This window comes from Sceloporus occidentalis, unplaced genomic scaffold (assembly GCF_023333645.1).
Source record: "Sceloporus occidentalis isolate IW3139 unplaced genomic scaffold, rSceOcc1.0.p SCAF_2, whole genome shotgun sequence".
In the NCBI taxonomy this organism is placed as follows: domain Eukaryota; kingdom Metazoa; phylum Chordata; class Lepidosauria; order Squamata; family Phrynosomatidae; genus Sceloporus; species Sceloporus occidentalis.
In genome coordinates this window covers 37,349,436-37,374,669 of record NW_028316982.1, presented here as the reverse complement: position 1 = coordinate 37,374,669, position 25,234 = coordinate 37,349,436, and the positions used below count along the sequence as shown (strand labels likewise).

The following is a 25,234-nucleotide window of genomic DNA, read 5'->3' as shown; positions in this document are numbered from 1 at the left end:
AGACGCCCCTAACCCTAGTATGGACTGAGTCCGTATGAAATGGCGGCGGTCGTTCCACACGGCCGCTGCCATCTTGACGTAGTGGATGCGCTGCATCCACACGGTGCACCCTGGAAATGACGCCATGAGTGCGCGCTTTGGCATTTGCGGTGTCTCTTCCAGGGCGCAGGAAGGAGCGCGATTTTCACGCTCCTTCTTTGCAGCATCCAGGAACCGCGCCGTTTGGCTGCTGCAGATCCTGGATGTTGCAACCGGCGGCGGCAGCAGACCACCGCTTTTCAGCGGTCTGTAACCCACCTTAGTCTTTTCTTTAAGGTCTGAAGTGACCTAAAATTGGAAGTCACTTTTCCAGGTGTGTATACTAGTGTATAGCAAAATCTGGGCCTTCATGGGCCAGAATATTGCCTTGGAGGAGCACCACCAAATAAAACCAAGAACCAATTATGGAGGAAAGGCCACAACTTTATTTAACAAGCAGCAAACAAGGTAGGGTTGGCCCAAAGCATGAGGTCAGGATCTGGAATATCAAACAACCTTCCGATTGTCCAATGAACCGAAATGCCTGGTCATGGCCAGGCTTCAGGATGACATAGGGGCTAAGAGAATGCCATCTTGCAGACATGCAACCAGCTGATCACATGTTCTCCCTCAAGCCCCTAGTCACTGGGAGGCGCTACCACGATGTGGCCCGCACAATGGTCACAATGCATGCCCTCGGTGCACCTGGGTCCCAAAGGACTCTCGATCCAGTGCTATGCAGCCCTGGAAACCACCCCCACCAGATCCATGACCTATGCTACCGCTCCCACAGTTGTGACAGGAAATACCACAAACCCTAGGGAGGGAGGGTTGGAGGGCCGAGCAAGAATGGCACAGCTGCTCCAAGACACCTGGCCTTAAATAGGCCTAGTAAGGAGAGGAGCCGGAAGGGAGGGAGCCCCGCCCCCAGGCCAGTCGACCAATTGGCTGCCTGGAGGACTGGAGCGACCAACGAGGGGGTCCTCCCACCTCCCAGAGCGTCCTGTCAGGAGGTGAAAGTCCCTCCTCTTCTCCTCCTGGCTGCCAATCACAGGCCCGCTCGCCCCAGCAAAGCATGCTGGCGTGCAACTGGGCCCGGTAGAGAACCATAGTGCTGCGTGCCTCCCAGCAGCAACAGAGCCTGCCAGATAAGTCAGGTGGCTGTCTTTTCCTGGAGCAGCCTGGAGAATTCTTGCCCTGGAGCTGCCCTGATTATTCCCCCATTACCTTGGGTACTCCACTGTGATTCCAGGCAGCTGTCTGCATGCACGTTGATGCTGTGCTGGCTGCTGCTGCTGCAAGTCCTTCACTATGAGGTTAGAATGAGGTTGCAGCATTGATAATATGGCTGGGTGCCTTGTTCTGACCTCAGAGTGAGTGATTCAGGACTGTGGTAATCAGTGCAATGGGATCAGAGCAAACAGTGAGGGTTTTTTTTTGTTTGTTTTTTTAAATACAATTTTAGGAAGGGTATATGGCCAGTTTGGTGCTGAACTGTCTGGACAGTTTGCATCAGAACCTGAGACTGGGACTTGCCTTGTTAGAGCTAGTCACTATGGGAACTGGGAAGCAGAATGTTATATTTGGCTTTTGCAGACACGGCTATAAGCAGAGACTGTCTGTGTCAGAAAATAGTGTTTAAAGAGCAATTAATTAGAGATGACTTGATGAAAACTGCATCCTCATTCTCCATCCCAGATCACGGTCAATCCTGGGAGAGAAAAATCTTTCTCATCCCCATATATGGCATCCACCAAAGCTCAAGCATGAGCAAAACCAATTGACCACAACATCTGGGAAACAACCAGACAACTCAACATGCTGACAAAGCAATACATGATCAATATATTATTACTTGATGCTTTCAAATTCTACAGGAGAACTTCATACCATTGGTAATGGTAGAACAAATGGATGGTAGAAACATTTCATCTCAAAAATTACTTTGACTCTAAGGAATTGGAACCTCTTCCAGAGAGAATGATTCAGCATGTGAAAATGCTTAGATCTGTCAGTCCTAGCAATAGCAGCCTGAACTGTTCATTTCTTCAGGGATTTCAGCATACAGTTGCTGGTTGAAATAAGATGTAAAAATTGCTGCTTTAAAATGAAAATACATTTGTACAATAATGGCAGGGCAGAAGTTGCAGTAGAGGAGAACACCAGAGAAAGATGACTGCTTATGACAGGAAGAAGAAATAGCTTCTTAGAATGTAAATTTGCTTTCACTTCAAGAGTGGTTTCCAAATTATTCTTAAACACGGGAACTTTTGTTTGAAACACAGAACATCACAAATCAACCGGCTGATAAAGAGGATTATCAGAAATTCTTAATTATATATTCCTTGCTTTTTCAATTTAATCTAGGCACATGACATCTCTCTACCCACTGTAAACATGATTTGGAACAATGCCCAAACAAACCACAAGATAGGACTTTATTACACCACCTCTGGTGCCTGACTTACCTGAGTTACGCTGATTTTATAGGACATTTCCTTCAAAACAGCTTCCTGTTGCCCCCAGTGTTGAATCTGGGCCTTGTAAATCACTTCAGCAGTAATTTTTTCCAATTTTGAAGCTTCTGATTTAGAAAGAAATGGCTGCTGAAGTGACGTATGGGGCCCAAATTCAACACTGGAGGCAACAGGAAGCTGTTTTGAAGGAAAAGTCCATGCGATAAAATCAGCATAACTTCTGAATTTGGCTCAGATTTGGAAGAGGTAAATCGGGCATCAGAGGTGGTACGATAAAGTCCAAAGACTGTGCCAGAGATTCAACTAAGAATCCTAACTCAAGGATACACTAGCTATAGGGGGTTGGGCACAAGCCTCTTCTGCTGGCAGATATCACCGTCAGCCATCAGAAATGCTCTTCTGCCTGCATAATCATCTTCTGCCAACTCCTCTTTACTCTCCTAGCTAACATCTTCTGGTGCTCCCTTTAGAACCAGGGAGACCAGGAACACAATTGAAAAGGAAAATTTATTTATCTGCAGCCATCTCCAGAGGAAACAAACTTCCAAATTCTGGAGACCCTGATTTACAAGTGATCCAGTCTTTTATAATACTTTGATCAAAGAAAACTACAAATTACATTCACTGGATACCCATGTTAAACATACACACCCCTTTATACTCATTGGATACCCAATATACATTTTTCCATTCCTCGTGGGTACTGTCTATCAAACTGTTATTTCTATGTTTTCCTTTTATTGTTTCTAACTGGCTCTACATCATATCCTTTTATTTGGGATAACAACTTCAATCAGGAGCCATTTCAGGGTTTTGGTTTTTTTTAACATTCCAGAGCAGAGGATTTGACCTGACCTGTTATCTGTCGTCCGGGTGACCCTTGCTCGCAATATTTCAGCACTATAATTCTATGCTCCTGAGTATAGTAACATTTTCAATTTTAATCTCTCTTCTTCAGTGGAAGGCCAAAAAGTAAAGACAGAATGGGGGAAGGGAGGACCTAGGCTAGACCATATCTGAAACTGCAGCTCAAGAACACATCAATGGATTGCCTGGTAACCACACATGTAAGATGTAAATTCAATAGTATGCTCTTACTTGTGTTCCCCATCAACTAGTATTGAGAGGCGTGGACCCTGATGCTGGAGATAATCTACCAGCCCTTGAGACAGCCAGCAACTGACAGAAAAATTACAAAAAGAAACAGCTCAAAATATATGGGATTGCAAGTCTCTAAGTCTCTACTGAATATGAAAAGAGAGTGCACCTGTATCTTTCCCTTTAAAGGAAAAAAAAAGAAACTTAGGAAAAGTGATTTTTGAGCTGAAAACAAGCAGAAGTGAAAGCCTTGATACCTATCTAGATATCTTTCCTCCCTCTTGGGTTGCAGTTCATCCCAGCTGATATTTATTTTCATGTTGAGGATGGAAATACAAAACTTGATTCAATGTGTGAGCCTCAATTTCCACCTTCATCCCCCCACCTTTTCTGGTTGTATTGATGTATACTGTTTTATGCCCTTTCAAACATCCACAGACTGTTATTTCTGAAGAAGAAATGGAATCAGCATGTGACTAAAGCTTACACTGATGCCACTTGGCATTAATTTTTAAACACCTTCTTTCCTTTTATACTGTACTGCAAATTGAACTTTTAGCTATGTCTGAAAATAATAATATAGAGAAATATATTTGAAATCTTATTTACTCATACTGTATATGTGGATCTTTCCAAGGGAGCCTTTCATAATTGATTTTTTTTTAAAAATGCAACATTTTAATAAATATTGGTTTCTTGATAAGAAAGAACAAAGAAAGCTTCTGCAAACTGGCACCTCCAGATGTTTTCAGATAGAACCTTCATCCCTGTTGGACTTCAGCTCCTAGACAATGGCCTGCTGGTTGGAGATTATGAGTTATGAGCCAACAAATCTGGAGGCTGCCAGGATGGGAAAGGCTGAAATAGACAGTTTAAAACCATCATGACCGTGATGACAAACAGTCTGAGTTGAAAGTAGCCTTAGTTATCTTGGCCATACTGCCTGGGGAATTCTGGGAGTGGTAGTTCAAAGAAGCAACATTTTCAAATTCTGGTCTACTCTGACAGGCAGCATCTGTCTACATTCTCCAGCAGTAGTCTTTCCCATCACCTGCAGCTACTTCTGACCCTTTTTAGTGGAGATGTTAGGGTTTAAGCCCATGACCTACTACATGATAAATACATGTTTCATCACTGACCTAGGGTCTTTCCTTTTCTTAAACCATTGATATGTAAAGAAAATTTTAAAAAGAATATATCTATATATAAATCAAAATTGTAAATTTTATTAAAAACAACAACAATACTTGAAACTTGTCCTTTTTTCTCCCAATGAACCTCACCCACTAACACTATCTCTTCCACTGAGATCAGAATTTTAAACTGATGCAGGTGAATGCCATAGCTCATTTTTGGCAAAGGGTAGATGTTTGGGGAGCACTGGTGTTATCCCCCTTAGGTGACCCCCTTGCACCTCCTAGTGATGCCCCTGGCTGGTGTGAGTCCTGATTTATGACCATTGGGCTGTTTCAGTGACCTTGTTACTAGACGCTGGTCTTTGTTCTAATTTAGGGCTTTCTGACTGTGGACTGTTTACTCCCTGATAACTCTTTGCTCCTCTCCTCGGTTGCTGATTTTGACACTTTGAATTCTGGGTCAGCTTTGAGAGTGGCACAGACTCTTTTAAAATTTTTAGATATTAAGGGATGACTGTTTCATTTCAGATAATGCTTAGTATCCTCTGAGTTCGGATATAATTTCTTGTTTCACATTGTCAAGCTCCTCTACGGACTCCATATGCCTTTAAAAAAAGCAGGATAGGGAAAAAAAGATCTTATAGAACAATCCTACTCACCTGAGGTGAGGGCTTCAATGAGGGAGAGTCCACTGCATTCAAAGCGTTAAAAACTCAACTAGGTGAAAGAAATCTGTGTACATACAACCAATGGTAATTGCCTACATTGGCCCCAGGGCTTGTACAGTTATATAATTATATCTTCATTGGAGAGATGTTAGGGAGAAAAGGCAACTGGGATTCTTCAAATTTTGGCCTCTATGAATTACTCCTCAAGTACATCATTCTAAAACTCTCCTCCATCCATGGAATACTGACGATGGGTCTTCTAAGACAATGAGGTTATCACTGGAGTCCTCTACCTGTGGATCTTCCCCTTTTGCCTATGGATAGTGATGTCCACAGCATGCTATAGGGCTTCAACAGGTATCCCTAAGAGTGTGAGAGTGTTCCCCTAAGAAAGCATACAAATAGCTATGTATTGTCAAGAGATTCAGAATAATTAATTTATTGTAAACGGTGTATACTTTGGTTGAGATTAGCCATACTCAGCCTTCTTCTATTTCACTGTCTTGAAATGTTGTACAACAGCATTTTTCTATTTTAGAATTTCCTTTGATCTCTTTTGCAATTATGTCTTTTTCATAGCAACAAAATGGTTCAATTTCACACTGTACTTAAAAATGAAAGGAACATCTAGTTACCCCACCACATTTATCTATGCTGTTTTCTCTTTCAATGAAATTACTTTCCATGAACCGTTACCACTAACATAATAGGATACTTATGGTCAAAACCATACCATATTCTGAAGAGCCAAGCACTTTCTTCTTTGGTTGTGTTTTTATTCAGGTTATTTGCAGCCTGCAATAATATGAATAAGAAAAAAAGGTTAATTTTGTAAAACATGTCCAAAATGGACAAGCAACAAGCCAGCTACTTATGTAAATGATTTAAAACTTGCCTTTTTACTATAAACATTTTCTTCTGTTCATGAGCCATTTCCACTAACCAGTGTTCAAAATTATGTTTTAAAAAGCATTTAAAATATACATAATATTTTGATACCATTTATTACTTATTTATTTAGTTGCCTTGTGCATTCCCCATTTTCCATCATAACAGGGGGATCCCACTGAAGCTGGAAACATACCAAGGCCACCTTGGGTTCTGTGAAATAAATTGTATAATACAATCTTAAACCACACAGTTCTTCTAAATATGCGCCATTAAATTAGTTCTTAGGCAATTCTTATTCATTTCAGCTTTCTGAAAGGCAAGAAGTATAAATATGGACATAAATAAGAATCTAGCAGTGAAATCTTGTCTGCAGCCATGCTCAAACATAATGCAGGTATTGGTATTAATTAGTAGTATTAAGTAGTATTGAGTAACTTTACACAAAGGCAGCACACAGAGAGTTTTCTATAAACAAACTCTCCAAAAGAGAGGACATGTTATCAGAACTTGGACAGGTGCTCTATTAAATATGTGGGATTCCACTATGCTACATGCCTACATAGAGCCCCTTCACTTCTAGCCTATGAAGTCTGGGGGAGCAGATCAATCTTGTTCATGAATGTGAGCCTTTTCTTTTGTTGTTGGGCTACATCTCCTATTAAGTTGAGTGAATCATGTGCTTCAAGCAACAGATTGCTGAAGGTGGCCATACGCGGGTGCACTATATGTGGCTTTCAGCTTATGCTGAAAGCCACACTGCAATACAATGAATGGCGTGCATGCCCATGGCAGGCACGCACGCATGCCACTGCACCCAAGCCCCATTATATTCAGTGGGGCTCGAGCATACACATTATTCGCCTTAAGCAGGGGAGTCCAGAACAGATCCCCCACTAAAGGCAAGGGTTCACTGTATACTTCCAGGATAGGTTGATGGCTGACCTTTGCTCTGTGGATCTGCCTGGCCCCAAATGCCTGGTGCTGGAGAAGAGCTCCTTAGAACTAGGCATTTAAGCCCAGCCCCTTTGTGGAAATCACTTGTCAGTTCTGCTCTTCATAGAATCTACTTTCTCCCTGTTTCACTCTCAAAATGAGACAGCAGATGGACAATAGTGGATGGTGGTGACAGATATGGGTGATGGTGGCAGTGGTACTTTTCCTCTCAGTTCTGGCAGTGGGAGAGCTGTTTGTAGCCAGGTTGACAAAGTAGTTCTCTGGAATCTGCCCCGGACTTTGTCCAGCTACTTCTCCTTTTTCCATCCAAAGTCATGGTTGGCAGCAAGACCATCTTGCAAACAACTTGTTCTTTCATACAGATGCTGATACAGGTTTATTGTTGTGGCAGCATTTATTAATCTGAGTTCAGTTCCTGAGACTCATTTTCAATTTGGCCTCATATTCTAAAAACAAAATGTATGAAGAATTATGCTTTCTCAGGCTAAAAAAAAAAAAAATCTTAACTTTAGTTGGACTTCTTTAGTCCAACATTCTGCTGCCACCGTGTATAGTCACATGTCTACTGGAAGTTCTTCAGATAGCAAGGCTAAAAGGCTGTGTATTTTCTCTGAGCCCTGAACATTGGTTCACCAATGCCATGATGAATACTTACAGCTCTGCTGAACATGATCAGAAGACAGAGGCCTGTTACAGACAGCCAAAATAAAGCTGCTTCAAGTCACTTTGGAGGTATGGTATTTCAATGATGCATGAGCCCTACAGGTCTGGAAGCTTCACCAAAGCTGCACTCCAGTCCTTAGGACTGGAGCATGGCTTTGGTGCGGCCTTTGGACTCTTAGGACGCATGTATCATTGAAATACCATACCTCCAAAGTGACTCGAAGCAGCTTTATTTTGGCTGTCTGTAACAGGCCAGAGTTTGCTTCAGAGGATGAAATATAGGACATGAGTTTGAAGTAGGACTATTTCCTACAGAAGGACTAATGTACAGTAGAATGTTTGAAGATAAGACAGCACCTTTATTATTTTATATTAGACCCCCCCCATTTAAATACTTAGTAAAAAGGTTTATTTAATGTAAACTTTCCTTATTTAGCTATAACTTATTTTAATTCCTGTGAGTTGGCTTGGAGTCTACAGTTTGCTTTTTCAAATATTTTAATTTCTAAAACCTTTTTAATGGTCACTGTTCCAATTGAAAATAGGAAAACAGATTTATGGTTTATGATAAGAGTTGTTTCTTAACTTGGTATTGGAAGGAACTTTGGGGGTACACATATTTATGCCTCATGATTTTAAATAAGAAAAGTATGAAAGACTGGACCAACTAAAAGAAGAGAGAACAAAGAAATAATAAAAGCTTTTGATCCTGTGATCAATCATTGTATTTGTCACTAAGACAATTATAAATTTTATGTTGTTTCAAAATAATTATGTTAAGACATGGATTGAAATTATGAAGGGCAGTTTCAATGGGAGAAACGATATTTGCCCCCTTTGAGGAGGAAAATGAATGTTTTACCTAAAATAATTTTTATATTTCAGAGAATACCTGTTTTGACAACTGACATATAATTTAAGAAATGGGAAAAAGACATAACTAAATTTGTATGACAAGGGAAAAAACATGAGTTAGGTATAAAGTATTACAAGATGCAAAGGAGAGTGGAAGATTTGGTTTACTTGATTTGAAATTGTACCTTGTTGCCTGCTGTCTAGTTTGAACAGAAGAATGGGTAATTCTGAGAAACAAAAGAACATTAGAGTTGGAAGGACATGACCTGAGGTTTGGATGGCATAGATATTTATGGTACAATAAAGTTTAAAATGCCTTTTAAAATCACCTTGCAAGATGTGTCCTTTTGGGATAGATACAAACTCAGGTTATGTCCAAAAATGCCTTTATGTGTCTCAGCACAAGAAAGCTTTTTTTACATGAGAAACAACAGGTAAGGATGGATAGCCAAAGTACCATGGTGTTTAGGAGTTCCATCAAAGGAAGAGAGCAGGAAGAAGCAGAGGGACATACTTTTTAATGGTATTCTTACAAATACCAGAAAGATTTAAAGTGGAGAAACATATGCATGGTTTTGACAAAATTCCCAGAATTTGAAATGCAATTGTGCACAGATTGGGCCCAGGGTACTTGGAGGACCACCTCTCCCCAGATAATCTGCCCCGCTCACTCAGGTCAGCAGGGAAGAATCTGCTAGAGGTCCCAACTGCATGTTATGCAAGGACCTAGCAACGGGCCTTTTCTATCTCGGCCCCAAGATTATGGAATAATCTTCCAGATGAGCTCCGCTGTACCATATCTTTAGAGACCTTTAAGAAGAACCGTAAGACCTTCTTCTTATCTCAAGCCTTTCCCTCATGAGATGTTCCTTCATGTTTCACCCCCTCGATTTGACGACCTTGTGATGTTTATGGATTCCTCCACTGTTGAACCTGCTGTTTTTATTGTTATTGTGACTGTTTTTAGATACTGTTTGAATTGTTTTTACCTTGATTTATTTTTACTTAAACTTGTACACTGCTTTGATCAAATTGGAAAACCGGGATATAAATAAACTTATTATTATTATTATTATTATTATTATTTAATGTAATTGCCAAATTGTATAAACCTTTGTTGAAATTTGAAATGGAAGAGTACCAAATTAAAGAATGTATGATAAAATGAGCTAAGAATTTTGGTTATAATATACAGATGGATTAATTGGAAAATATATGGTTATATTGCAATGCTGTTGCATGAACAAAGATGGAAGAATTCAGCATTATCTACCATGGAGGTGTGGTTGTTGAAATTAAAAAATTTAAGAGAGATGGATAAGTTGTCTTGTTTGATTAGAGAAAGATCATTAGTGACATTTCTCTAGGACTGGAAACCCTTAATAAACTTTTTATGAAAAAAAGCAAATGATTTGGTACCTTTTCGTTTTGAAGATTAGAAAGAATACTTATTGAGAGAAAGGAACTTGTAATATTAGAGAGTGAGGTATGAATAACTATATGCATATATAACTGTTGAAAGAATGATTAGAAATCACCTTCTTTCTTTTCTTTTTTCTATCACTTTTTTCTATTTCTTTTTACATTACTTTTGTAATAATGTATTTTATATTTTTAAAAAATGAATAAAAATTAAACAATCAATACAGAACCAATCCCTAATTTACATAAAACTCCTAACAAAACTAGTAAAAAAGAACCAGTAAAATTATGGGAATTTCTTTTTGATTGAAATGGGATTATAAATATTAGGAAGAATCTGAAAATGTCTTTGCTGCTTTGTCAGCTAGTTTATCCTATACTGGGTTTGGCATAATATGCTAGAATCTTCCTGTTGTATGCTTTCACATTGTTTCTGACTTACAGTCATCCTAAAGTGAACCCATGATGGTGTTTTCTTGGCAAGATTTGTTTACAGGAGGTTTGCCTTTGCCTTCCTCTAGGACTGAAAGAGTTTGACTTGCTCAAGGTCATCCAATGGATTTCCATGGCTGAAAGGAGATTCAAACCCTGGTCTTCCAGTGTTCTAATGCCAAACTCAAATCACTATACCACACTTGCTCTTACAAAGTATCTTAGAAGGAGGAGACAGCATCTTTTGCTGCTCTTTGCTGCGTTTGTCTCCCTGACTTTATTTTATCTGGAGAAGCATTTTAGATAGTTTGGAGATAGCGTTTTCATATATTCATTCATTCATTTGGGCTTCTGCTGTACTTCTAGGTAAGCTATGTTCTTCTACAATTTGTTTTTCTTAGTTTCTGTTTTTATTTTGAGACTGCATTTCTTACAAAGAAGATTCATTCCAATATTTTCTTTTGTGGTTGATTTTTTAACCTTTGTGGCTGAATGACATGAGAAAGCGTTCTACACCTCAAACTTGTAGATGGATGTTTTGTATTTTGTTTAAAGAATGTCTGGTCAACATTTCTTTGCATGCCTGATTCTGGATAGGCTTGTGTAGAATTGATCTTACGATAATTCATATATTAGAATTGGTCAGGCTAAGCCATTTCTGGAAGGTTGCTTTGTCAAAGGTTTTTCCTCCATGGAGAGATTCTTCTGATCCTGCAGTTTTCAGTTTTTGAGCTATGCATACTAGTTATTTCATCAGCTGCCTTACCATACTGTATCTAGTCTTTAGCAGTTTAGTAACATATATTCAAAGCTTTTGCTATAAAGTTAGTGGAGCTGATGTATGTGTTAGGGGATTTTATTGTAGTTCTGTGTTTACTTAATGGTGCCTTACATCTTTGCTTTATATTTCATTTCCTATTCATTTCTTTACATATTAGTGACATTATAATTGATTTCAGCTGCTATGTTCTAACTTTGATTATCTCCATTATTTGAATTAAATATATTCCATATATTCATTGTTCTTCTGAATATCCACTGGTTTTTACTATCTGTATTTCATTTTAATACATTTTAAATTTCGTTCATGTTTTGTGTGGTTGTGGCTTTAATGGTCACTATTCATAAGCTCACTAGAGCAAAATAAAATAGTGGTAAAAAGGAACCTATTTTTCAGTGTTCTGAGCATTGTTTGAGTATTATTGGTCCCAGCTGTAGCTCTGTTACCATTATCAAAATATATTTTGTGGAAAATAAGACAGGGCCCTTTCCCTGGAAGTCTGTCAGTAATTATTGGCTTTTCAAAGAGGTAAGAATGGCTCCATCATTCATGGAGTTTATATGAGCAGTGAAAACATTTTGCACTGGAAACATTTTAACTGAAGCTTTTAAACCTTTATTATTTTTTTTAAAATAGGGCTCTGATTCTGGTTAATGTGGTTATTGTTGAATTGTTGTTTTTTCATGGAAATCACTTTGGGGTTCTTTGCTATGCCTACAAAGCAAAATACAAATGTCCTTAATCACTCAATCTGACCAATTAAACAGTATTTGCTAGTGTAATGGGGGCACAAGATTACCCTTTACATTCAGCTGCTATGTTTATTAATCTACCCACCCTTCTCTAAAGTCAGGGAAAATTTAAATGTTTGAATGTGGAGCTGTTCTTGAGGAAACTGGCTCATGCACTGTACTTTTGTTTGTTGCACTGGTACTTCCTAAAATAATTCTGAATTTATATGTGTTAATGATTACAATTGTATTAAGCAGCTGGGGAACAGCATATTCTGTGATCAATAAAGATTTATTCTAAATTGCTGCTGTGGGATTACTTTCATTTTATAGTTGTCAAACTTAGAAGGCATTTGTATTTTATTTCATCCCATTTTTTTTAGTTTATGGCTTATGAAAAGGCCATTCCTATTGAGATCATAATGTTCCAATTATTATGACACGTTTCCTTCCCACTGTTTCCTCCATCACCACCCGCACTCACTTGCCAATATAAGAAAGCCAATACTGCAACATAGAATTAGCTTCTGATATTTTATTCATTCAATTCAAATACAAGATGACTGTAGAAGGGCTTGCTGTGTGCAGACCCTGTGGGAATGTTACTCTAATTCTAAACACTATAATAACATGTTGCATGTATGCATGTACATACAAATGTGTCACATCCAAACTAAAGATTAATTCAACTTTGTACTCAGATGTGAAAACACACATGTAAAATTTCAGAGGTACCAGTCCTAGGACTTTTGAAGGCACACATGTCAAATTTTACACATGCAAACTATTCAGACTTGCTCAAGGATGAATACATGTTACACCAGTGCTTCCCAAACTTTGGTCTTCCAGATGTTTTGGACTTCAGCCCCCAGTATTCCTGACTGTTGGCCAGGCTGGCTAGGATTTGTGAGAGTCGAAGTTCAAAATACCTGGAGGATCAAAGTTTAAACTACTGTGTTACACTAAAGCATCTACACACAAGTACAAAACCCCCAAAATAACAATGATTTCAACACTACTTTTTCTAACTTATTTACATGTGTAGGGATGTATATTAAGAAGGTACAGTGTAAAGCAGGAGACATTTGCAAGGACATCTAGACCCTAGCCATTTTCAATACACTGTAGTAAGATGGGGACCTGGGATTGATATGTATATATGAACTGCCAAAATATTATCATGATGGTACTGCTTGAGTTTACCTTATTCACAATGCTTGGGACCAGAGGTGTTTTGCATTTCAGATTTTATTTGGATTTTGGAATGACTGTATTTGCACACACACACACACATGCAAACACTGAGGTATCTTGGAGACTGGACCAAAGTCTAATCACGAAACTCATTTATGTTTCATATACGCCTCACACACATAGCCTGAAGATAATTTTATAAAATATTTTTAATTATTCTGTGTGTGACACAAAGTTGTGTACACTGAACCATAAGAAAGCAAAGGTATCACTTTTTCAGTCACCCATTGGGAAAAAAAAGGTTTTTGGAATATTTCAACTTTTGAATTCTGGACAAGAGGGACTCAACCTGTATAGAGCTTATTTGGTTTAGATGTATGATTCATGAGTGTATCTGATCTCCATTAAAGCTTTGTGTGGACATGCTCCAATATACTTCTGAACACTGAAATAATAATAAAGATCTGCTTCTTAGTGACTAAGGGATGTGGTGGTACTTATATATTTGCAGAAAGGCGAAGGATAAAATATTATTTCTATTAAAATTTACATGCTATTGATTCAAGTTTGGAAATAAATGGAATTTAATCATACTGTTCATTTTAATGTACGGAAACTATCCAAGAACCTTTATATCAGGGGACAGTATAAAATCATATAAATAAATAAAGACATTTTTTTTAAAATTAAAGACAACTGATGAGTAGTTTTAAGGCTCCTGTTTCCCTTTTTTCTTTAAACCAGATTTTTAGACTGGCTAGCCCTTCAACCACAGAATGATCCTCTGTAAATAGCTCATTTTACCAATGGCCTACCTGTCTAGACTCATGCTTGCTTTTCTTTCTCAGTATTTTTTTTCATTTCTATCTATGATCTAAGCAGAAGATATTTAATGAACTGAAAATGGGGCTTTCTGTATGTAAAGCATATGCTTTTCTACTGAGTTTTTGCCCATTTATTTTGTTTCATGTTCTGTCTCTTCGATGCTCAGATTGTAATTACTGTTAGAGTATCTGCATTATCCTATCATCCAAACAATTTATGGAAATTTATGTTGGAAAAAAAAAAGCTTGAAAAAATCCCCTCAATTTGAGGTATTTTGTTTATCTATAATGTTATAAGGCACACATTTCTTGTCTACTGTATGCAGCCAAAGGGATATAAAATGGCTTGATAAACCTTTAAGCAATGATCAAAGAACCATGGAAATGAATATTGATGTATCACTCCAAAAAATTAGAAACAGGTTCTTCTTTTCAGAGTGAAGCTGTGGAGATTATCATGTGGACAAATAATCCGAGTACGGGATGCAGCCAGGTTGTGGGATGCTGGCGGGTATTATCGCTTGTAATTCACCAATGATTCTGCCAGGCGATTGCATCCCGGCTGCATCCTGAGTCCCAGGCATGCTTCGGAGGCCACTTTTCAAAGCCAGGGACTTTCTGCCTTTGAAAAGCAGCTTCCAAAGTGCACCTGGGACCTGGGTTGCAATTGCCTGGCAGAATCGGTGATTAATTAAAAGCGCTAATACCCAGCTGCATCCTGTAATTGGCTGCATCCCGTTAGGGAGTAGTCGGGTTATTTGTCCATGTGATAATCTCCTATGACTACCTCCTTATTATTAAGAGTTGTCACCTACAAAATATCAGTACTATTGTTCTGTAGTGTTTATGTGTAGCAGGGCCACATGATGATAATACATGAAAATCTTATCTGGTCTATTATACAGCTATGGCATTTACTTGATCTGTAGTCTCTGTCTCTCCTATAGTAGGAAAAACACATGTTTTGGCCAGTGGGCCACTATAGTAATGCTAACAAACAAATATTTCAGTGATAACAATCTCTGTCCACTATGTAATGTTTTTATTTCTAGTGTTCACGATGTCACTAGCACCATCACCATTGCCATTGCCTTGGGATTTCTTAGCCAAAGTCAAGAGAGCCCAAGGCAACAGAGAAGCACAAACAGGAGGTGGTGGTGGAGGGTAGCTGCTGCTGCCACCCAGCAACTGCCTGGGTGGGAAATGGAGGCAATGGTAGCAGGAAGGGGAGGAGTTCGTTGCACCACTGCTGCTGCCACCACCAACACCTCCCTTTCCCACCTGGCTAGCAGCCCTAACAGTGGTCACAGCAAGTGGAGGACCCAACTGGGTGTCACCGCCCCCCCCCCCCCCACTTGAAGTGTCACCTAGTATGGTCCTCATTCCCTATACTCCACTAGTGACACTCCTGGAGAAGAAAGTTTACATGATTGGTTAAGCAATCTATAGCAATTGCTATATATCTAATGAAATTACTGATTTCAGCAGCCACCCCATAGTTGCTATCATGTTTATTTGGACAGGATTAAACCATTCAAATAATTTTAATTTGTGATTTATAGGGCTTTTGGATTATATCTACCCAGTTTTGTTAAATCATGCTGTGTGCTGTTTTTGCTAACTTGGTGATCTTTGTCTAAAGAAAAATAAAACTGCAACATAAATAAAATACATAAATGACAATGAGCAGCACAACTCCTCTGAAGTTAAAGGCACATTTGCTTGGAAATACTGGACTCAACAGATGATACAGAGGTGATTTTCTATCATCAGCCTTAATCATGGTTTCCTTTATTTTCCTACATTTGTACAAAACTTGCAAAAACTTGCCCAATTTCTGTCAATATATTCCCTGGGGTGGCAGAGAAAATTACTCCAAGGGACAGAAAGCACTGTGAATTTCTAAACAGTAGTAGTTGTAGTATTCCTCCCTCCCACACCCCAATACAGTACCATTGAGTTTGAAAAACGCTGTGATCCTGAGACAAAAGTTGTGAGTCCTGGGAAACCTACACATATGTCACACAGAATCAAAGCTTAGGCCAAAGTATATTAAGGTAAGGAATATTACGGAAAATACTGAAATCGGTAGATAGATTCAGATTTTAACTATGTATCTCATAATCTCTTTCTATGACAGGTCAAACTTTTGAAAAAGATACTGTGTAATGTGCTTCAAGCCCCATCTCCATTTCTTGAGTAGGAGAGAGAATCCACCACCATCCACTAATTCACTCCACATGATTCAGTAACTTAGTGGGAAATTACTGAAATGGCTAACATCCATTTCCCCCACCTCTCAATCTGCTGAACACCCCCCCCCCCCCTTCTATCCACAGACTCAAATGCACACAGTGAGTAAAGACACATAAACTGAGAGGGGAAAGAAGAGATCTCTTAAGGAAAGTTTTTATTCTAAGCAAGCAATCTTACATTAGCAAAAGAGTATCTGTACATTAGCCAAAGGGTACATGAAGACACCTTCCTTTAGGCATTACTTAGGAGTGCAGTAGTTACAAAATATTCTAAGTCATATTCATTTGAGGTTAGAAAGAAACATAAGCTCTAATGCAACTAGCTGAACATTCCTACACTACTCACAATATAGATGGTATTCTGGGTCTTTGTACGTTCCTGGGAAACTGGAAGCCTGGACCTCTTTGTCCTATCATCAAGCTTCCCTAGGGACAGTGAAACAGGTGGCACTCTATCAGTCCCAAAATTTCTCAAGTCTCCCTTGTGCTTTCTGACACTGTGTTTTTATAACCTCTCCCCTTGGAAGCATCTTGAAGTTTCCACACTTCTCCCAAACTGGTCATCTTCATTGGGAAATCGTGTCTCACCATCTCTGTTGTTCCTACTGATGCTGACTCCCAATAAATATAACTTAACTATATCCCTCAGCAGTATTGCCCAGATAATGGGAGAGCTTATTACCATGTATGATCAGAGATGTTATGCAGCCCATCTCCTGAAATGTCACTGCTGTCTATAATCCAAAAGATGTGTACTCTGCTCACCCTATGCATGCTTAGAAGTTTCTCAGGCCACATCAGATGACACACTGAGCCATAATTTATGACATAACAACCACAGAGAAGCCCTGCTCTCTTTCTGGTGTAATTGTGAGGAGGATGTAGGAAGGTTCTTCTCCCTTGCTTAACCACAATTTCTCATGTAGTCTAAACTGACAGATGATACATAATGTTAAATATGATGTGATTGAAATAAACCAACTTAAAAGCTTGTATTTCAAAGAAACATAGATAACATTCCTCACAGTTTGGGACTAAATAGACCGGCGTTTAATGCCAGCCTTGGTGCAGAATGGAGGCATAGTTTTCATAGTTCAAAGAGGCCAAGCAGGAGAGCAAATATTTACTTTAAATGGAAATTTGTTAATCCCTATGCTATTATATGAAACTGCTTAAAATAATCAATATTGTTTAATCTGGGATGAAACAGATGGGTGGAAGGAGCAGTTTGAAGCTGCCCCTTCTGAAGACAGATTAGGGCCACAGCAACCACATGCCATGGCTCCAATATGCCTTGAAGCTACCCAAAAAAGGAAGGGAAAAGATCTGCTCTTTTTGGGATGTAAAAAGCCACCTTTTCCCATCCTGCTGTGGCCCAATGGCCTCTTCAGGATGCTCCGGTGGCACATCATGAAGCTGCCCACATCTGGGTACCTGGGCAACTTCAAGATATCTTGGGGGCATGTGGAGTCTAAACACCACACCCCCAAGCCACAAAGAAGCCGGTTTTTATTAGAGTCTATTCTGGCTCTAAGTTAGCCACCAGTCACTGTCTGAAGACACGAGGAATTCTGTCTTTGTTTGCTTCACATTTTTGACATTTCTATATTTGACATGTTTTCTGGTTGTTTCTATAAGCTTCAGGGCTTTTATGATGGAAAGGCAGGATACACATTTTTTAAAATTAATGAAATAAATGAAAAACTTAATGGTAACTTCTCTGCTACTGAATATCATGCCTAGCTTTGTATTCTAAACAAGTTGAAAACACACTGAAGTGGCTGCATTCAATTATTTCTGAACATTATTGATGGACTCACAATATTGCATTATGAAAGTCTATTAGTGAGTAAGTGGAAATAAATGAGCTACTAGTCCATTGCGGGGTAAGTGATAAATCCAGTGTGAAGTGACAGATCTGACACAGCACAAAAAAATTATAGATGCCTTCATGAGAATAATGCAGTGCAGTTAGGCCAATGTGAGTTCAAATGGTATAGTATGGAGAATACAGTTAAGTTCTTATTCAAAGGCTAAATTTCAAGAGCTTCTTTCTCTCACATTCTTGTATGTGAAAGTTTGGAAGCATCCATGCTGTGAAAACACCAGAAATGTAAATGTAGCCTTTGGCTCTTCAGTTGGATCAAAACTCACTAAGTGTTGGATTAAAATTTGTTCAATGCAATAGTTTTGTTCAAAAGAATGATTTGGGCAAATACAATATGCCTAGCCAACAACAGAGAATCTAACTATTATCTCCCTATCCATCCATTTATTTATCTGCTTGCCTGCCTATCTACCTGTTTTCCTGTTTATATACACCTGTACACACAGACACGGATAGCTTAACTCAATAAACTGACACACAGCAAGTAACAAGAAGAAACACCCTAAACACTATCATGTGTCTAGATGATATGGTACAGCTAGGTAAGCAGCCAAAATGTGTAAATACACACTGTAAGGAGCAAAGACACATATGGATCATAATTACTGACAGGCAGTGGTATGCAAACACAAGACAGGCAGATATAGGCAAATGCATGATAGGAGTTCTGGTAATTAACCATTTCATACAGTCATAATTTTATTGTTTTTGATAAATATTTATTGTTAAGCTTTAAAGTGCAATCGTATTTCCAATATTCAATTATAGTTGGGCATATAGAATGTAGGAACATGTACAGGTGAACTTTTTGTAAGTTGTTCTTACATAGAACTCATTCCTGTGCACGGATTCCTATAATATACACATTTCTGGCTATATTCTGAGATTGGGCAGGTCTTAATTTGGTGTTTGTAGAATAATTTGGACAAATTTATCCTATATATGTAATTATGACTTAGAGATATTGTTAGCTCTGTCCTCTAAGATGGCATTGTGTTGCTGGATACTGTCCTGTCACTGAGGCCAGTCCAGTAGGCTTCTACATATGTCCATTCTCCCAGATTGCAAATTAGATTCAGAAATTCAGAATCAATGGCGAGGGCTTCAAAACACAGACGTCATACTATAATATCTATTTAAGACAATGGTGTAAATCCTGTTTGTTAGTTCAACCTACAGTAGAACCATGGTGAGTCAACATGTTCATAAATCCACTGATTCAATGGAATTATTCTAGTTGAGACTAACAATAGGATTTAGTTTATTTAATGATAAATTTAGTGTACATTTATAATATTTTGATGTCCAACTATTACCAGTTCAGAATTTGAATGCTTTTCTTGTTTTATTTCAAGGAGTAAGCCATCCTATGAAATATTTTTCTTTCTTATCTCAAAATCTATCAAATGAAATACAAGAATTGGTTAATAGATATATTTTATTAAAGACATCAATGCTACTTTGTCCATGATGTTCTGAAGTTCAATAGAAATTTCTCAATAAGCTGCAGTTATTTTATAAGTCAGGAGAATGTAAGAAACATTTGCAGGTTTTTCTGACTTTTAAAGCACAACTGGGCATTTTCCCAAGGGTCCAGAAAACCACACTATAGATTTTGAAAGGCCGTAAAGTATTCATGGCTGAACATAGAACCCCTTTTAAAGATTTATCTTTAAGTTGTAACTTACCTGTGCAGCAGTTTCTGTCTTCAGGTCCTCATCTGGGTCTATACCAACCCTATAAAACACACACACAAAAGTAAAGGAGCAAATGGTGAATGAAGAGTAGTTGGACATATAAAGCAACTATTTCTCTATAAGACATCACATTTAATAGTATGAAGTGAAAATAAAACTATTAGAACATTAGGTTGCAACATTTACAGCATGTCATTCTGATCATCTGTTTAAGAGTGAGTTTCCTACATAAATATCTGTTAAAATGAGAACTGAATAAAATAAAGTCACCATCCAATACAGCCTTTGATATGTTCTTGCATGTAGTATTGCTGGTTTGGTTTATAGAATAACAAATACTTTGTTGATGTGAATGCATTTGCCTCATAGTAACATTCCCTTGCCATTTGAATCTTCAGAAGCCTTCAGCCCTCTTTACTCAGATATGTGCTATGATGTTTTGATGCCTGAGGCAAAGACCCCAAAGGGTATCTCCCATAGTGGTAAACCTGTAATAAGAAGCAAAATGTTTGCTGCTATTTAAATGTAGCCACTAATGTGTCATGTGAGGTGGGATACCTCTATCTATCTTAATTAGATTACTGTTGCAGCGATTACCATTGTGGCCACTGTTTGGAGAAAGAAGATGTTTGGGTAGGACTTATGGCATTAGTGGTGATGGACAATTCCATTTGGATGAAAAGAACCATAGATATGCAATGTTTTATTTGTTACCCCAGTCTTGGTGCCTTCTGGATCCCCATTTGACATACTGGTGTCTGACAAACTGCATTTTCCCACCCAGGTTGTAAGAGCTAATGTACCATGTACTGATGCATGGGAAATATTTCTTCCACCAGATGTTTCATTAAAACTGTTTTGTAATCTACTTAGCATTTTTAATCCTCTATGCATTTTTAGGTCAATTATAACTCTCCCCCCAATGATTTTATTATTGTTAATTCATTTAGATACTTTGATAACAATTGTTTAATTCACTATAAATATTATTTAATATTTAGTGCATTTATAATTACTTCTCCATTTATACTGATTCTTTCATGGGATATAAAAGCAATCAAACTTAACATACATGTTAAAACAACAATGAAAATGTTACAATTGGAAGTCTGACAAAAATAATGAAATACAGTTGATAGATGTAGAATCATAGAATCATTGAGCTGGAAGAGACCCCAAGGGCCATGCAGTCCAATCCCCTGCCATGCAGGAATACACAATCAAAACACTCCTGACAGATGGCCATCCAGCCTCTGTAAAAACGGTTCCAGACATATTTATACTTTAAACACCTGTCTAGAAAGAAAGTCTTATCACCTCCCCCAAATAGAATATGGCAAACCTGGCAAATCTTCAAACTCCTGCTGAAAAAAAAACACCAATAGTCCAAAAATACTCTAGTAAACGGGAAAACTGACACTCCAATGAATGAGAAGGATTTGGGATGTGGATGTGTTGACTATAGCAAATCATTCCTAGTGCATGAGGTTTTTGTACATTGGGGCAGTTTGTTGGTAGCAAATGATCTGAAATTTGCCTGGAAAATATGGATGGGGGTCATAAAAATATAGGAAAACCTTTCATTTGTAGGCACTTTTCATTACATGTAAAATGGATACAGAGAATCATGTATGTGCTCATGAAAATTTCATTAGTATGAACTGGACTGTATACAATATAGTCACACAATATATGGAAATACAGATATACTCCAATTATGTGTTTGCATGCCTGCCCACCTTCAAGTTGTTTGTTGACTTACGGTGGACTTATTAATTTCATAGGGTTTTCTTATGAAGGCTCAGAGGTGGTTCTGTTATCCATGCTGCTCCATATAAATTTTGGTATAAATGATAACCCTTAATGACCCCTAGATGAACTCTGGTAGCCTGTCCACCATTGCCAGCAAGGCATGAGGACATGTACACACACCCCTGAGGGGCACCCACATCATCATATCTAAGGAGTCGCATAAAAGGATTATCATAGGACCAGGAAGAGCAAATATTTGCCTTGTCTGAGGCTCTTGTCCCCTCCCAGGGTCTGTTGCCCGAGCAGCTTAAGACCACTAAGACAATCAGACAGGGACATCCAGGTGAAAAGAAAGTAATTAAACACCTTTGTTCTCACCATCAAGCACCTTTGCCAGAAGCAAGATTTTGCCTATAAATACTCTCAGATTTGCTTGTTCACTGGGCCAGTCTGGATTTCAGGGGGAAGCTCTGTCCCCTTGAACCCTGACCTGGCTCCTGGCTCCTGACTCCTGGCCAGTCATTCCATGGCTGAGCCTCATGCCGTCCTCATCATATTCCATTTGGATTCCTGGAGAGAGTCTACATTCTGGTACGTATCACCCCAGGGATGCCTAAATTCCTATTCCATGTTAACCTATGCTTTTCCTGAGCCTTGTATGTGTGTGTGTATGCTAGTGAATCGTATGTGTTTTCCCCCATTATAAATAAATTGGTTATTAATTCTAGAAGTCTGTCTCAGCTCTATTTATTGGAATCCCCTGGTCTACTCCGTATACATATCGGGAGACGATTCTGCAAGGGCCGTCGTAGCAGGCCCTCCTCTTGCAATATTTGAGCTAATAACAATAATAATAAAATTCCCCTAAACGGACCCTTGGCTACAGTTCTGAGAGTTCTTTCCTCTGAAATATAGCCTAAAGCACCTGGTATTTGTTGTTGGTCTCCCACCTAAGTACTATCCAGGGCTGCCCTTGCTTAACTTCCCTGACCAGATGTGATCTGGTGCATTTAGAGTATTTAGACCCTTCTTTGTAGACCTCTTTCCTTTTAGGATCTATCATGAACCTGACTTTTATGTACCCAAAGTTTTTGCTTTGTTTTATTTTTTATTCTGCTTTTCCTCACACAATTCTTTCTTCTTCTTTTTAAAAATCAACACAAATTAAAACAAAATGGGGAGGAGTTGAGCAGGCTTTGAGGAACAGCCAGGAGACTTTGGAGTCATGAGAAGCTGGGTTTAGGGGGCTGAATGTGGCCAGTGGGCTGCCTTTTCCCACCTCTTTCTTTAGATGAAGATGCTTTTTCCAAATCCAATATCATCAAAAATCCAACAAACACTTTACTGGACCAACCAAAATGCACAATATATATGTTGCAAGCTTTTGAAGCTCAACTGGCTTCTTCATCAGGCAATGTGTTAAAAACCATACAGGAGAAAAAAATGAAGATGTTAGTTTTGAGAATGCTTCCCCCAATAATCCAAGGCCAAGCTCATCAGAATCAAATCAAAATTTTATCTTGTGCAAACAGCCAGCCCGTTACTCATGGAAAGCCCACAGCAAGGCATGATGGTCAGAAATCTGTTGGTGCATTACAACTAGCACTTGAACCTTTTCGAGCACTGAACAAAATTGACAAGGGAACATAGACAAAGTGCTCTGAGCAGTCTATGAAGGTTATTACACGAGACTGTTATACCACAACTGTACTATGTTAGTCCCATCTTTTGCCGAAGCTTATCACACATTGTTGTGGCTCTCCCAGTGCTTCACTGCTATGGGGATAATTTGGAAATGGATCCTTTTTCCACTTGAAATAATCTTTAATGACCCCCTGTCTCACTATTGTATAGTAACCATTTAGGGTATGAATATCTCCTTATGCTTCATTGTGACATTGGGACCATAGTGGGTGTAGTGTGGGTGAGTTTTCATTGTTTCTCCCCTGGGGATTCTGTGGGTATCTTCAGTCGGGAAACCCTAGACTACTTCTAGTGGTTGGGCTGGGAGTACACTGGAGTTCCCAAGAGAACTGCTGTATGTTCTTTCTCCATTATCTGGCATTTTAAAAATATTTTAAAACTAAAAAAACCCCAACAAAAAACAAAAAACAAAACAAAACAAAAACTAAGATGAGTAGTGCAATAGCACAGTTCTGATGTAATCCTATTAAATCTTTATGACCAGAGAAACCATGGGCTTCTGGAAAAGTTTAGGGTAAATATATAAAGGTGTAAAGGTTTTGTTTATACAAAAGCAGAATTGAGCAAATGTTAGTTGGTTGGGGAAAGGATAGAAAAAATGATGAAAGTGATGTGGTGTGTGTTAATTTTGCCAAACTGAGTGGGGAATGGGCTTCATAATAGCATCATTACCTAAGCATGCCATTGCATAATCGCACAATTATGGTTTTCCTTAAAAAACAACAAACACGGAGCAGAAGGCAGAGCAAACAAAGTGGTGTAAATGTGTTGTCATATTTTAGGTACATGAAAGCAAGGACAGGAACTAACACCACTGACATGCAAATGCAATGATGGTGCTAAAGAGAGCAGTGCCATTTTGCTACCTTTCCAAGTACAAGAGAAGGAGTTTTTCAAAAGAACTACCTGACACAGCAACTAGTGAAATAAGCACTTATTTCTCCAAAGTTTCACTTTCTTCTTGGCCACTGGCCACTATACCTACAGGATTCTGGCCAACAAGTGTAACAGCAGCATCCCACTTGACCTCTTCAACAACTTTTTCACAGAGGCTTCTGCTACGATGATATCCAACATGACATTCTCCCTTCCTCATATGTCCCAATAAAGGATTGACATTAAGAAGTAATACTTTTATTTTGGACAAGAAACAATCTGGCAACCAGTGGATCTTTTGCAATATTTGTATTATATGCATCCATAGGAACACATTGCCTCTATCACAGTCCTATCATTTCAAAGTACATATTCCCAGGGCATCAACTTTCCACTTTTTAACTGCAGAAACTAAATTCACATACTGATACAGTAACAAAGCATAGTGGTTGAAGTTCCTCAGGCACTGTAATTCATCTTTTCAGTTACTAAGGAAGTTCCAGAAAGTACTTATTCAATTGATTGGTTTACATCCTGCGTCAGTTTAGATGATCTTTTGAAATGTATAATGAATGTGGACGGTTCCACCATGAAGAAGTATCTGCTATTACACTTGCAGTTTTTACAGAGGGGTCTAAAGACAGAAAGCATTTGGGCCTTATGTTGCATGTACACCCTGAGGTGCTGCTTTTATGCAACAAATCTTCAAAAACAGCAAAATTTCTATCCATCATGCTTGCCAAGAGAAGCTTTAAAAAGTAATCATTGTGTATCCTAAGGGCTTAGAAGCTGAAAAGCACATCTAAAGAAGCATACATTTGTAATGTTTTGGACAGCTGAATCTAGTTTTTAGAGCAGGCAATAGCTAAGGGATTATGAGGTGGTCACAAGTTCACACAGCTTTCTGTGGACTAGTTC

At 38.6% G+C, this 25,234-nt stretch overlaps 1 protein-coding gene across 1 annotated transcript in view; it reads right to left on the bottom strand.

Moving 5' to 3' along the window:
* Positions 1 to 25,234, bottom strand: part of LOC149318157 (sodium/hydrogen exchanger 9-like) — a 410,327-nt gene that overhangs the window by 85,024 nt on the left and 300,069 nt on the right. Inside the window, exons 13-14 of the mRNA XM_089509098.1 lie at positions 19,976 to 20,024; positions 6,113 to 6,192 (exon numbers count right to left, since the gene is read on the bottom strand). Of these exons, the coding sequence (XP_089365224.1) occupies positions 6,113 to 6,192; positions 19,976 to 20,024 (129 nt within the window). The remainder of the gene's footprint in view (positions 1 to 6,112; positions 6,193 to 19,975; positions 20,025 to 25,234) is intronic.